The sequence below is a fragment of the Leopardus geoffroyi genome, chromosome E1, assembly GCF_018350155.1.
Source record: "Leopardus geoffroyi isolate Oge1 chromosome E1, O.geoffroyi_Oge1_pat1.0, whole genome shotgun sequence".
Classification (NCBI taxonomy): domain Eukaryota; kingdom Metazoa; phylum Chordata; class Mammalia; order Carnivora; family Felidae; genus Leopardus; species Leopardus geoffroyi.
Window position 1 is genome coordinate 20333219 of NC_059330.1, and position 13129 is coordinate 20346347.

A 13129-nucleotide genomic window follows, 5' to 3' on the forward strand; every position below is an offset into this window, starting at 1 on the left:
AGTGAGACGTTACAGTATTAAGGTATTAAGATTATGGCTAACAAAGGGGTATATATTTTTTCCTGCTCCAGGTTCTCAGCTGCTGCGGGAGTTGAAAAAGATGGATGACAAAGCCCTTTTGGTGGAAGTACAGCTTTTAGAAAGCAAAACATACCATGCCCTGAGCAACCTGCCGAAAGCCCGAGCTGCCTTAACCTCTGCTCGAACTACAGCAAATGCTATCTACTGCCCCCCTAAATTGCAGGCCACATTGGATATGCAATCAGGTAACACCCTAGCTACTCATGGCATGTTTTCTTAAAGTTCATCTTATCTTACAGTGGGGAGGAATGGGGGGCATGGGGATGGAGAATGTAATTGGCTGATTCTACTCAAGCTTCTCAGAGAAACTAATTAGAAGGATACATTCCCTCCTATTAACTTGCTGTTAACTGCCTAAAATATATTAAGAACATGGTTATCTGTGGTGGTCCAGGCGACATGATGGTTATAGCCAAGAGCCTAGAAAGGTCTCACAAGTTTAAAAAGCTCCCTTAACTTCCACCTTAGTCACTCATTTAGGGTGGTAGCACTTCTCTTCAGAATTAGACTAACCCAAGTCTCTTGTCACTTGGAGACCTTGGTAAAGCATGTTGGACTTCTCCATAGGGTCTCAGATCAGGGCCTCCCCTGAGGAATTCCCCTGAGGAATGCCTCCCCTACTACCCCCAATTGCAGTTGAGTGTAGTGGATACCTTTCTGATGGAGTGTGTGAATATTGGGGCTAGGAGGCCATGGATTGGCAGGAGAATGCTTTTTCTTGTAGCTAGCAGCTTTTATTCTAGTTTATCATCATTATTGAAAGAGCACTGGAATTGGAGGCAGAAGACTAGTTTAGGGGCGCCTGGGTGGCTCAGTCGGTTAACCATCTGACTCTTGATTTCAGCTGAGGTCATGATCTCACGGTTCGTGAGTTTGAGCCCCTGAGTTGGGCTCTTTGCTGACAGTGTAGGGCCTGCTTGGGATTCTCTCTCTCTCCCCCCCTGCACATACTCCCCCCCCATCCCCCCTCTCAAAATAAATAAACAGTAAAAACAAAAAAAAAAAGACTACTAGTTTGAAGTCCTGGTGTTACCTCTGCAATCTTTGTTTATAATTGTATAAGCGGAAGAATACCTGTCCTACTTGCTTATCAGGTATTGTGAATATCACATGATATGTTTTATCATTCAGAGGTTAAGAGCAGAAGCTCTACAAACTACCTTTCCTAGGTTGAAATTGGGGTTCTGTCAGTTTCTAGCTGTGTGGCTTTGGGCAAGTTATTTATCTGTAGCTCATCTGTAAAATGGTGATGATAGTCGTACCTTCTCATAGGATCGTGGTGAGGATTAAATGGGATGATGAACGTGAAGCTCTTACCACAGCACCTAGCTTTCACCAGTATTGGCACTCTCTTTAAGCTGTTCCTCTTTCCTTATGCCCTCCTTCATGGGCAAGAGATGAATTTGCATCTGATTTCTCAGAGGAAATGGAGGCCCTGTGTACATGAACCCTCTTCTCATTCCTCTCCAGAATTTCTGTCACTGATTCTTTTACCTGTCCTTCTGTTCATTCTGAGTCTTCAGTCTTTCTTCTCCCCTTGGATCTTCCTGTTAGTCCTTGAACTGCCCCAGCTACAAAAGCATAGGCCTTTCTCCTTTCTAAATTGCTGTCTTTTTTTCTGTCAAGTTTCTTGAAAAAGCTGAAAAAGTATCCTTCCTTTACTGACTCCTTGAAAGAAGTCAATAACTTCCTTATAACCTCTCCTTTTGGGGGGAAGTTGACCCTGTTGAACACTCTAGTCTTCTTTGACATCAGTGTCTTCTTGGTTCTCCTCCCTTGACTGACTCTCTTTGGTCACACTTTGCTGTTTCCTCTTCCTTATGACTGACTTTTAAGTGTGGGTGTTTCTCAATGTGTTTCTTAGCTTCTTTCTCTTCCTGTTCTGTTTCCTGTCTCAAATCTCATACTCACTTGTGGCTTTCGCTGCTGCATGCCACCAGTGGTCTCTTCACCTAGACCTTCAGTAGCTTCCCTCTCTCCTAAATTCCAGGTCCAGATTTCCAGCTGCATAATGGACATACATACCTAAATGTCTCAGGTGTCTCAGTCTCAACATGTCAAAAAGCAAAATTATTATCTAACGCCTCTCTCAAACTTTTTGTCCTGTTCAAGTGAGTAGTATCATTATTGGTTTAATGTTTCTCAAGCTACTGTCTTTGGGTTAATTTTGACTCTTTTTTCTCTTCACCCTTCATATGTAGTCAGTTGCTAGATCAGGTTTAGTTTGTCTCCAAACCTGCCTCCTCCTTCCCCATCCTACAGTCACTGTGCTAATAAAGGTCTGGGGCATTGGAGCAATGTTTTGCTGATGTAACCGTTGCTGATTACTTCTCCCAATCCACTACTGACCCCAAAGTCATTTTTCTCAAACACAAATCTGATCATGTAACTCCTTTATTTGAAATTCTCCAGTGGTTTCCTGTTATTCCCAGGCTACATTTTACTTTAACATGGCAAGCTAAAGGAAAGCATCTTTTCATCAGTTACCAGATAACTTCATGTGTTCCTACTTTTGTGCCTTTGTGTATTTTGTCTTCTTTGCCTGGAAATTCCCCCTTCTCATCTATCCCCTTGGCAGACTCCTGTGCACCCTTCCAGATCCAGTTGTGCTTTCTTTTCTTTTGGACTTCCCTATCAAAGCTCTATTCTTTTGTACATGGTGCTAGTCTTGTTGTGGTACTAGTCTTGTTTCTGTTTTGGTGACCATCTTTCCCACTGTGTGACTGTGAGCTTCATGAGGGCCTTTTCTTCATATTTTCTCTGTAGTAATTATATCAGTTCCTGGCACATAGTAGGCATTAATATTTGTGTTGAATGAGTGACAGTCTCAGTTTTTTTGTTGCTGTGTTGTTTTGTTTTAAAAAAAAATTGTTTTTTAACGTTTATTTATTATTGAGAGACAGAGCGTGAGCAGGGGAGGGGCAGAGAGAGGAGGAGACACAGAATCTGAGGCAGGTTCCACGCTGTGAGCTGTCAGCACTGGAGGCGGGGCTCGAACTCATGAAACTGTGAGATCATGACCTGAGCTGAAGTCAGACACTCAACTGACTGAGCCACCCAGGTGCCCCGTTTTGTTTTTTAAATAATAAACCTCCTGGGGGATCTGGGTGGCTCAGTCGGTTAAAGGACCAATTCTTGATTTCGGCTCAGGTCATGATCTCATGGTTGTGAGGTTGAGCCCCAAGTCAGGCTCTGTGCTGGGTGTGGAGCCTGCTTACGATTCATTCATTCATTCATTCATTCTCTCTCTCTCCGTGTCTCTCGCCCCCTCTCTCTCTCTCTCCTTCTCCCTCCCTCTCTCTCTTTCTCCCTCCCTCTCCCTCCCTCTCCCTCCTTCCCTCTCTCACTCTGCCTGCCCCCCTCTCCATGCTCATGTGCGTACTTTCTCTCTCTCAAAAAATGTTCTCTTTAAATAAATAAATAGATAAACCTATAATAGCCATGTTGCTTGGAGTCCTAATGTGGTCCCTATTTATTACTGTATTTGGGAAAGCAGTATACCAGTTCTTGGCCCTTATTTTACCTTTTCTTTTTCTTTTTCTTTTTTTAAACTAGTCTTACTGTGGGTCTGGTCTGTTCTCTTCTAGCTCAGGACCAGGAGGTGTGGGAAATGGGGATTTGTCTAATCTAGTTTAGCAGTGTTAATAGTTTGTTGGACATTCTTGAGGGCGCTCTCCTTGGCTACAGAGAAGGGTGGATTTTCTCCAGCTCTCTTTAGTTAAGAACAGTAGAGAAGAAGGGTGATTCCTTTAGCCTCAAAATGAGAGGTTTCTTGGGTAGAGTATTTTAAAAGTACTGGGGTGTGGCACATACACTCAGTAAATGGTTATTAAGTCACAAGTTCCCAGATGGTATACAGGCACGCAAGTATATGATAGGTGGGTTTAAAATGTGCTGAAACACAGGACACCTGGGTAGCTCAGTCAGTTAAACATCTGGCTTTGGCTCAGGTCATGATCTCACAGTTCGTGAATTCGGGCCCCGCATTGGGTGAGCTCGAGCCCTGCCTTTAATGCCCACTTCTTTCTCTCTCTCTCTCTCTCTCTCTCTCTCTCTCTCAATCCCCATCTCTACCTCCCTCTCCCTCCCCCCCCCCTCCCTCCCCCTTGTGGGATTCTCTCTCTCCCTCTCTGCCCCCAGCTCACTTGCACCCTCTCTCAAATAAATAAATAAGTAAATAAACAAATAAATAAAATGTGCTGAAACATTGTTCCCTTGGGTCACGTGTAAGTAGTTTTATCCTTTTATTTCAAGGTGCTGAATACTTTCTCTGAGTATCTTGATGTTAAGAATGTTGGGAAGCACTGTGGTAATAAACAAATGGGGCTGAGGTCTGTAACCTCATAAAGGCTGAAGTGGAGTTAGAACTAATACAGACTCAGGGCTCCTGGGTGGCTCAGTCAGTTAAGCGGCCGACTTCAGCTCAGGTCATGATCTCACCATCCGTGAGTTCGAGCCCCGCATCGGGCTCTGTGCTGACAGCTCAGAGTCTGGAGCCTGTTTCAGATTCTGTGTCTCCCTCTCTCTGACCCTCCCCCATTCATGCTCTGTCTCTCTCTGTCTCAAAAATAAATAAACGTTAGGGGCGCCTGGGTGGCGCAGTCGGTTAAGCGTCCGACTTCAGCCAGGTCACGATCTCGCGGTCCGTGAGTTCGAGCCCCGCGTCGGGCTCTGGGCTGATGGCTCAGAGCCTGGAGCCTGTTTCCGATTCTGTGTCTCCCTCTCTCTCTGCCCCTCCCCCGTTCATGCTGTGTCTCTCTCTGTCCCAAAAATAAATAAACGTTGAAAAAAAAAAAAATTAAAAATAAAAAAAAAAAAACGTTAAAAAAAATTAAAAAAGAAAAAAAACAAAAACAAAAACTAATACAGACTCTGAGGGCTTAGATGCCTCCCAAGCTAGAAAAAACTAAATTTCATGTTATCCCAAGTGATAGTGTAGGTTGCAAGTAATAGCAAGTTCAATCAAAGTTAGCCTTGTTGGGAACAACCCAGCTTTTTTTTTTTTTTTTGAGGTTTATTTTTTATTTTTGAAAGAAAGAGAGCACTGGCAGGGGAGGGGCAGAGAGAGAGGGAGACATAGAATCCAAAGCAGGCTGCAGGCTCTGAGCTTGTCAGTGCAGAGCCCGATGAACCCACAAACCATGAGGTCACAACCTGAGCTAAAGTCGGACACTTAACTGACTGAGCCATCCAGGTGCCCTTCCAACTTCTAAATGATAGAGAATTATTTAAACTGTAGTCTATCAGCCGAAGGAAGTACTGCTTAACCATGTCCAGTTAAATTAAGCTCATATGTCTAGCATTATATGAAGTCTGTATATTGATTGCATCTAGGCAAAAGCACACTTGTAAATGACAAGTATCTGAAATGAGAGTATAAGAGATTGGATTTCTTTTTTCTTATGAGAGCTGCTTACATATAAAAATGTCAAGCTTAGGCAAGCTGTCTTAAAGACGTGTTACCAAAACAAGTCATTCAGGCAGTCCAGGATATTTGGTTGAACTTCCTGACCTATGAGGGTGACGTCCTGGAGGCTAAACGTGGCCTTTTCTAGTGGCTTCAGAAGATAGCAGAACCATGGTGGTGATGGGAAGCCTGGGGAAAGATGTTAGCGCTCCCCGCCTGCCCCTGCATTTTAAAGGTTTTTAGGATCCCCTTTGAGTAGGGTCTCTAACTCCTTTGGAATTTATATTGTCAAGATGACATTGAACTTGGTGACTAAAGAACTGGGTCTAATCCCAGCTCTGCCACTAGCTGGCATTGACTTTGGGGCAGGCCCTTTATCCCTTCCTGACCTCATCACTAAGTAGATGGGGTTGGGATAGATTTCTGAGGCCCTTCCCAGCTCTGATCTTTGATGGTTCTATTATTTCATATGGTTTTTACTCCTTTCTTTTTAATGCCCAGGTATTATCCATGCAGCAGAGGAGAAGGATTGGAAAACTGCATACTCGTATTTCTATGAGGCATTTGAGGGTTATGATTCCATCGATAGCCCCAAGGCCATCACATCTCTGAAGTACATGTTGCTGTGCAAAATCATGCTCAACACGTAGGTACACATTAACTTGGGGGTATGAGAACTCAAGTTCTTCACCTCAGTTTTTGGCCATACAGATGGCTTGCACAGGGAGTTGGGCTGGTTACAGAAGCAGAAGTGGCCACCTCTGGGGCTGGTTGACATAGAGTGGGGGGATTGAAGGTGTTCCAGAGCACATTTCCTTGCTAGTCTTTGAGAATCAGGGAGACAGATTTTAGAAATCTCCTTTCCAGACTCTCTTGGAGTGTTCTCATCATCCTGCAATTATTATGACCAGAGAGTTGCTGAGCACCAGACAGTGGGCCTGGAAATTAGCTTACAGTCCAGCACTGGCCAGGTGGGCCACCCAGAATGGGGGTGGGTTAAGGAAGAGGTTAGGGAGAGGTTTGAGAAAGGGGACAACAGCAAGTATGACGGATCTTTTCATAAGGAATTCTACAGAATTTATCAACATTCCTTTGGGAGTAATGAGATACTGACCGACATTATTCTGTCTGTTGGGTCTACTACTTTTGGGACGTTCAGTGCTGCTTTCTTTTTAATGCTGGAGTTTTTCTGCTCTCAAGTGCTGGGCTTAGGCAGAGAGTGAAGAAAGCCTGCCTTCTGTGAGGTGAGGGGCCTGTGGGTTTGGGTGTGGGGACTGTTACCTCTATGGGCGGTCTTCTCCGTGGAATTCTGAGACAAACCTGCCTCAACTTATACTTAGAAGCCTAACATCCTGGAGCAGTTGACCAAGTTTGTCTTTTTTTTTCTAGCCCAGAAGATGTCCAGGCTTTGGTGAGCGGGAAACTTGCGCTTCGGTATGCAGGGAGGCAGGTAGGGAATACTTTGACTGAAGTTCTGATCCTCATCTTACTCTGAGGCCAGCACATTGTCAGTCATGACCAGTGCTCTTCAGGTCTCCATTCTATATTCTCCATGTGATCCCCCTTACCCCCTGCCACCCCTTTCCCTTAAGGCCATGCAGTGTGTTTCCTGTACTGTTAAATTCTTGGCCTGGAGAGTCTGTGCTTGGTGCTTTTATGGACATCAGGTGGTTTGAGGGAGTTATAAGAACTGAACCATAGCATTTGCACAAGTTAGGTTGCATTTTGCTTTGACCAAAAATTTTATCTATCTTGAGCCTGATTTGTTAACTTAATATGTGCAGACTATGAAATCTTGGGTTCTCCAAGAATCTGGAGCCTGGTAAGGTCTGGTGCACATGTGCTTTAGGGAGGTTGAAGTGCTTGGTGCAGAAACTAGGTTTTGATGGCTCATCCAAGTGTTGCTCAGTACCTTTCCAATTCATGTCCTTAGTGTGTGTGGTGCAAGAGGCCTTTGATAGTCAGGAGGAGCCCCTTTTGTGCCTGAGTAGGTATGAGTATGACCTGTGTAAAGGTGGTCTCAGAAGTCTGGACCATCCCTTCTTTGTACTTTGCTTGATTATCACTAGTAAAGTAAAAGTAATCTTTCTGGATTTCAAATGCAGTTGTCTCTGAACAATAGACCCATTAACAATCTTATGTCCTTGGAGGAATGGCCCTAACAGATGGAAGAAACTGTTCTTCTCTACAAGTGGTCCTAAATGGCTTTTCATCCAAAAAAGTTTCAGATCCCCTCGTAGTTTTGACCACAGGAATAGTCGTTATTACTACATTGAAGGACTCATTGCCTGTATGGAACTAGAGTTCAGGAAATGGGCTAAGAGAGGTCTCAAGTGTCCAGGACAGGGTCAGGTAAGTAGTAAATGGTGGAGCCAGACTTTGAACTTGGGTTATCTGGCTCTCATTTCCAGGCGTTTCTAATTGTGACATCTGTTCTGTCTGGCATAAATGCTGAGACAGACTAATGATTAGTTTTGCACCATTTCAAAGTCTGCTGTGTAACACATAGCGTCCTTATGTAAGTGCATAGGCTGGTACGAGAGGAGGTCCTTCTGGTCCTTTGTACCTTGATGACCACTTTCAAGCAGGAGTCAGAACAGTCTCCCAGAAAGATTGTAGATGTCTTGCTGAGTGGAGACTTGAAAGCTTGGTGAAGTGCCTTTTATTAACCAGGTTAGAAGTTGCTCTCAACCACTGATTGTACCTTCATCCCTCTGTGGCATTTTAACATTGAGTGTAATAGGTAGAATTCTGGTGTCTCAACCCTAATGAAAATAGACCTTGGCTCGTGCTCTGTACCAAACCTGGGAGAATGAGAGTTGATGAAGCACAGGTATGATCAGGTCTAAGGGCAAAAAGAGTCTGGGGGCTTGGGCATAAAGAGCCTTGGAGGAGGGGTAAAGAGATCATAGTTCTCTCGTCATTTTCTAGCTTTTCTTCCCAGGCCTCTGAAAAACAATGGTGGGGCAGGTTCTTCCTTGCATCCAAAAGTTGTGTGGACATAGTGTACTGCTTATGACATTTAGTGGATTAGGTCTGAGTGCAGAATAGATCACTTTCACTGCTTTTCTCTTTACTCTTAGACAGAAGCATTAAAATGTGTGGCTCAGGCTAGCAAGAACAGATCACTGGCAGATTTTGAAAAGGTAAGCATGGTATTGGGTTGGTAGGGAATTGGGTGGAGGAGAGGGGCATTTACATACTTAAAAAAACCTTTTTGTTTGTAAATAATAGTTTCACAAGAAGTTTCAAAGATAGTACACAGTGATCCCATGTACCATTCACCCAGTTTCCCCAATGGTTACATCTTAATTACAGTACAGTATCAAAACCTGGAAAGAGTTGAGCACTTTTGTACAATGAAACTTGTTGAGTTGTAATACCTCATTTATGTATAGTAATTTTCAGTTTCAAACATTTGTTTCTGTCATCCTTTTCTACTTAATTTTTCACAACAACCTCTTAACCTGCATTTTATAGTTGAGGGAGCTGGGGTTCAGCGAGAAGGCCCGAAGCCCCACAGCTCACATGTCAGGGTTCGATGCCAGGCTTGGCACTTGTTCCACATTCCACGGTCTCAGGGTTTCCTTCAGCTCCAGAAATGTCAGCTCTGCTTCTCGTCTGTCGGCAAAGGAGAAGTCTTGATGTATGCTAGTGGACTGGAACACACTTCCTCAGTTCACTCTTCAGGCTGTCTTTGTCTCCTCTGCCTTCCACTCATTGTTAGTGAAGGTTTGAAAAGGGAGAACTTGCCTGAGCAGTAGTGTGAGACTTATCTGTTCTCTTCTGAGCCTCTCTTCTCTTAGTCTGAGTATATTGACCAACCTAATAAAAACAAACCTAGATCTAGGAAGAAAAATGTAGTGTGGACAGAGGCTAGACCATTTGGCTGTGGGTGTCCCCCAAGATTCATCATCTTTGCAGAGCTTTCTTGCTGGTTTCATTCACTTCCTTACTTGTCATGATTTGGTTGCTTAACACCTTATAGCACAGCTGGCATGAGGCTGGATATTGAGACCATTTCTCAGGGTAGATAAATTACATTCATGAATAAACAAAATAGATCATTTTGTTTTAAAGTTTGGGATGTTTGATGGGACACTTCTGTTAGTAGGTGTTCCTTGGGAAAAGGGTCTGGGAAACCCTAGGGCTAAACAAAATTAGATGCTTTGCTTTCTGTTAACTGCAGAACTGTATGCTGATGTTCTTGTAAAACTCCACGAGCCAGTTGTGGAATGCATTTCCCGTTATTTACCTCAAAAAACTTTTTTCCTTTTTTTTCACGGAGACCCTATTCACTCTGTGGATACATCTTGAGAACTGCTTGTATAGTTGATTTGGCTTTCAAGCTGAGCTGTTCTTGGGGCTTATGTGGTTTGAGCTGTCAACGTGAGACTTTCCTATAGAAAGATGGTGCTGAGAAGGGGCTCCGTCTTTTAGTTCTCGATGTTTCTTTTCTTCTACTTTCTGTCATAAGTGGTCTTTCATCTCAGATCCTCCATAACTTCAGTCAACCATGGATTTACAAAGTCCAGCAGACTACTTAGGAAGCTAGGAGTAGTGTGCCTTTCAGGTGCTTCTGTGTGCCAATCTCTGTGACCGGCTCTCTTGGCAGGCCCTGACAGATTACCGGGCAGAGCTCCGGGATGACCCAATCATCAGTACACACTTGGCCAAGTTGTATGACAACTTGCTGGAACAGAATCTGATCCGGGTCATTGAGCCTTTTTCCCGAGTTCAGGTAAGGACCCTGCGGGGGACCCTGGTTCTTCTCTGGCTAAGCGTTCTCTCTAGCTCCCTCCCTTCCCACACCTATCCACAATAGGAACTTGCTTCCAGGGCTGTGTCTGGAGGGCTAGAGGCTTGAGCTTTTCTTGTGGAGGTGCTGTGGGGTGGAGGCCGGGGAGATGGCCTCTGCTTGTAATCTGAGAGCAGTCCCCTCCTTGCTTCTGTAGTCACCGTGCCTGTGGTAGATACTCCTGTAGGGGCATGTGGGGTAGGAGTGTGTGTTGTCTGGCAATGAGAGGCAGGCAGACGGACAGAGCACGAGAGACCTAAGCATGACCAGAGACCGTCTGTCCCAGAGAGACGCTGGGCCAGGTTTTAGGAGACACAGCAATCCCACCCCCACTCTACCTCCATGTTAGAGGCAGAAGCATGACTCTCGGTGTCGCTGTCTCTCTGCCTTTTCTTTTAGATTGAACACATATCTAGCCTCATCAAACTCTCCAAGGTAAGCAGTCCTGAGCTTGTCTTGGGGGTGGGGACGGGGAGAGGGGCACATGGAGGTGCTGGCATTTACACTGGATGGGCCTGGTTGGAAGGTCCTCAAGCTTCTTCATGTGGTAAGGAGACCATGAGCTCAGAGCTCGAGTTGCATTGTTGCCGTTTTGTTTTCAATCCATTTGCCCTTTTATACAAAACTTTCATGCCCGTGTGATCTTCGACTAGTGGATACCAGTCCCTTTCATCATGTGCTTTGATTTTAGGCCGACGTGGAAAGGAAATTATCACAGATGATTCTTGACAAGAAATTTCATGGTGAGTAAGTCATATAGGCGAGGGGGCTGCTGGTGGTGGGGATGTGGCTGAGGCATCACACTCTTGTTTATCTTGAAAGGAGATGTTCCATTTGTTTCACCTGGTGGCTCCCTGGGATCCTTGCCCCTCTTATCCCCATAAGAGAATGTGTAATAGACATGTGCACATGGAACATGGAGATGCTTTCTGGTTCTCCTCCTTTCTGGAGAAAGGGAGGCAGCTAGGGAGTGGGCTGCTTCTCAAGTGCTTTTGTGTCTAATCCGTTCTTTTACCTGGGTTGCCCTTGTGTTTCCTGCAGGGATCTTGGACCAGGGGGAGGGTGTCTTGATTATTTTCGATGAACCCCCAGTAGATAAAACTTATGAAGCTGCTCTGGAAACAATTCAGAACATGAGTAAAGTAGTGGATTCCCTCTACAACAAAGCCAAGAAACTGACATAGGTGAGTGCTGGCTCCGGGACCCAGGCCCGGGCAGCGCTGTCTTCTGCCTGTCGAGACTGAAAGCCTTCTGGTGGCCTCGCAGCTTCCCCGATTGACACTGCTCTGTCTTCTCTTGCAGAGTTGGATCTGTAGCGGTCCTTTGGAGAGTGTGTGTGGCGGGAGAGTGAAACCTTTGGGGAAAATGCTAGGAGATTCTTTTTTCTTTTTGTTCTACTTTTCGCTCGGAAAGTTTTTAAATCCTCATTTGGTGCATCTGTATTCCAGCCAATAGGTGTGCCAGTTTTCATGTAATCTTTACTGGCCCGACTTGGGAGTGGGGAAATTGCTTAAAAAAAAAAGAAAAAGAAAAAAAAAAAGGTTATTCTAAATAAAAGGAAAAAGGCTTACACTACCTAAAGCTGTGCTCTCTGCCTCCTGGGAGAGGGCCGCAAAGCCAGGCGCTCCGCCAACCACTGGGGCTCCTCATCCACCTGCTGGGCGTCAGCTCTCCTCCTCTTCAGAATTGGGTGTTTGCCTGACCATCAAAGCAACGACTTTTTATTCTGTTTGTACTGAACCAAAACAAACAACTGTGTATAGACTGCTATTTTCTTTTTTATTTGAAATGCGGCGTTTCGGTGTTCTTCCCCTGCCACGTGGCCTGTCTCCCGTCCTCCCCCCGACAGTGGCTCCAGCACACCAGCCGGAGGTCCCGCCACAGCCGCACCCGCACAGCTCGCGCCGACCTGTGGAGGAGTGGGGATGCGGCCAGGAGCTAGTGTCCACCAGGGCCACGCGGGAGCAGTGTGGGCCCTCAGGGGGCCTGCTGTGCATGTGGCTCTTTTTAACACAGTAAACTAGATTAGACGTCAGTGTTTTAATTGCCCTTCTCTGCTCTTTTCTGTCCCTTCTCTTTTCCTCTCAACCAGGAGACCGTCACATGTCTCTCTCCCTCCCTCCTTTCCTCCAGGGGAGTCAGGCTGTCTGAAATCCATCAGCTTCTCTCCCTGTCCCCCTCCTCCTCCTGCTGTCAGATGGATTTAGTCTTTTTTTAACAAGTGAACATTGGAAATGCGACTGTGGGGTGTGGGGCTTTTGCTGTTTTTGTTTTCGTTTTTGTTTTTTTAAAATCTTCGTTGTTGGGTTTTCGAGCAACCTCATGTCCCCCTCCCAGGGAGCTTCTTTATTTACCTCTTAGAAATCGAACGGATGGGAGGTAGAGCATTGTATTTCCGCATGCTTTGTTTTATGATGAGATCACATAGCAAGGCTTTCATGCCGTTTGGGCAGGTAAGCTTCTGTACCTCCGTCGTGCTCAGCTCTATTTTCTTCCTCTCATCTCTTTGTCTTCTCCTCTCCTCCTCCCCTCATGCCTCATTCCCGCTGGCCTCCTTTTTCTTTCCCTTTCTCAGATGATCCTTCCAGGTTTTCGTAATAAATTTATATTTTGTAAAAGGATTTTGTTGTACCAGGTTTTGCATCCTCACTGAATCTGACTGGCTTTTACTTTCCTCTCCAAAATCAGGTTTTTTGTTCTCATCATCTCTCCCCGTCATGTCCAGTCACTGTTTTGGTTTTGGCACCATCAATATCAAATGTACAAACGGTTCTTGCTAACCAACACCAGGTATATCTGATGTTCAGATGAGTTCCAATAAAAACAATTTTTTTTTTCAAAAA

The 13129-nt window shown here is 45.0% G+C and overlaps 1 protein-coding gene across 1 annotated transcript in view; it reads left to right on the plus strand.

Moving 5' to 3' along the window:
• The window catches only part of PSMD11 (proteasome 26S subunit, non-ATPase 11), a 30603-nt gene extending 17474 nt beyond the window's left edge, over positions 1-13129 (plus strand). The window contains exons 6-14 of the mRNA XM_045488076.1: positions 72-266; positions 5990-6134; positions 6878-6938; positions 8572-8634; positions 10104-10229; positions 10686-10721; positions 10978-11029; positions 11328-11470; positions 11589-13129. Coding sequence (XP_045344032.1) covers positions 72-266; positions 5990-6134; positions 6878-6938; positions 8572-8634; positions 10104-10229; positions 10686-10721; positions 10978-11029; positions 11328-11470 — 821 coding nt within the window. The 3' untranslated portion in view covers positions 11589-13129. The remainder of the gene's footprint in view (positions 1-71; positions 267-5989; positions 6135-6877; positions 6939-8571; positions 8635-10103; positions 10230-10685; positions 10722-10977; positions 11030-11327; positions 11471-11588) is intronic.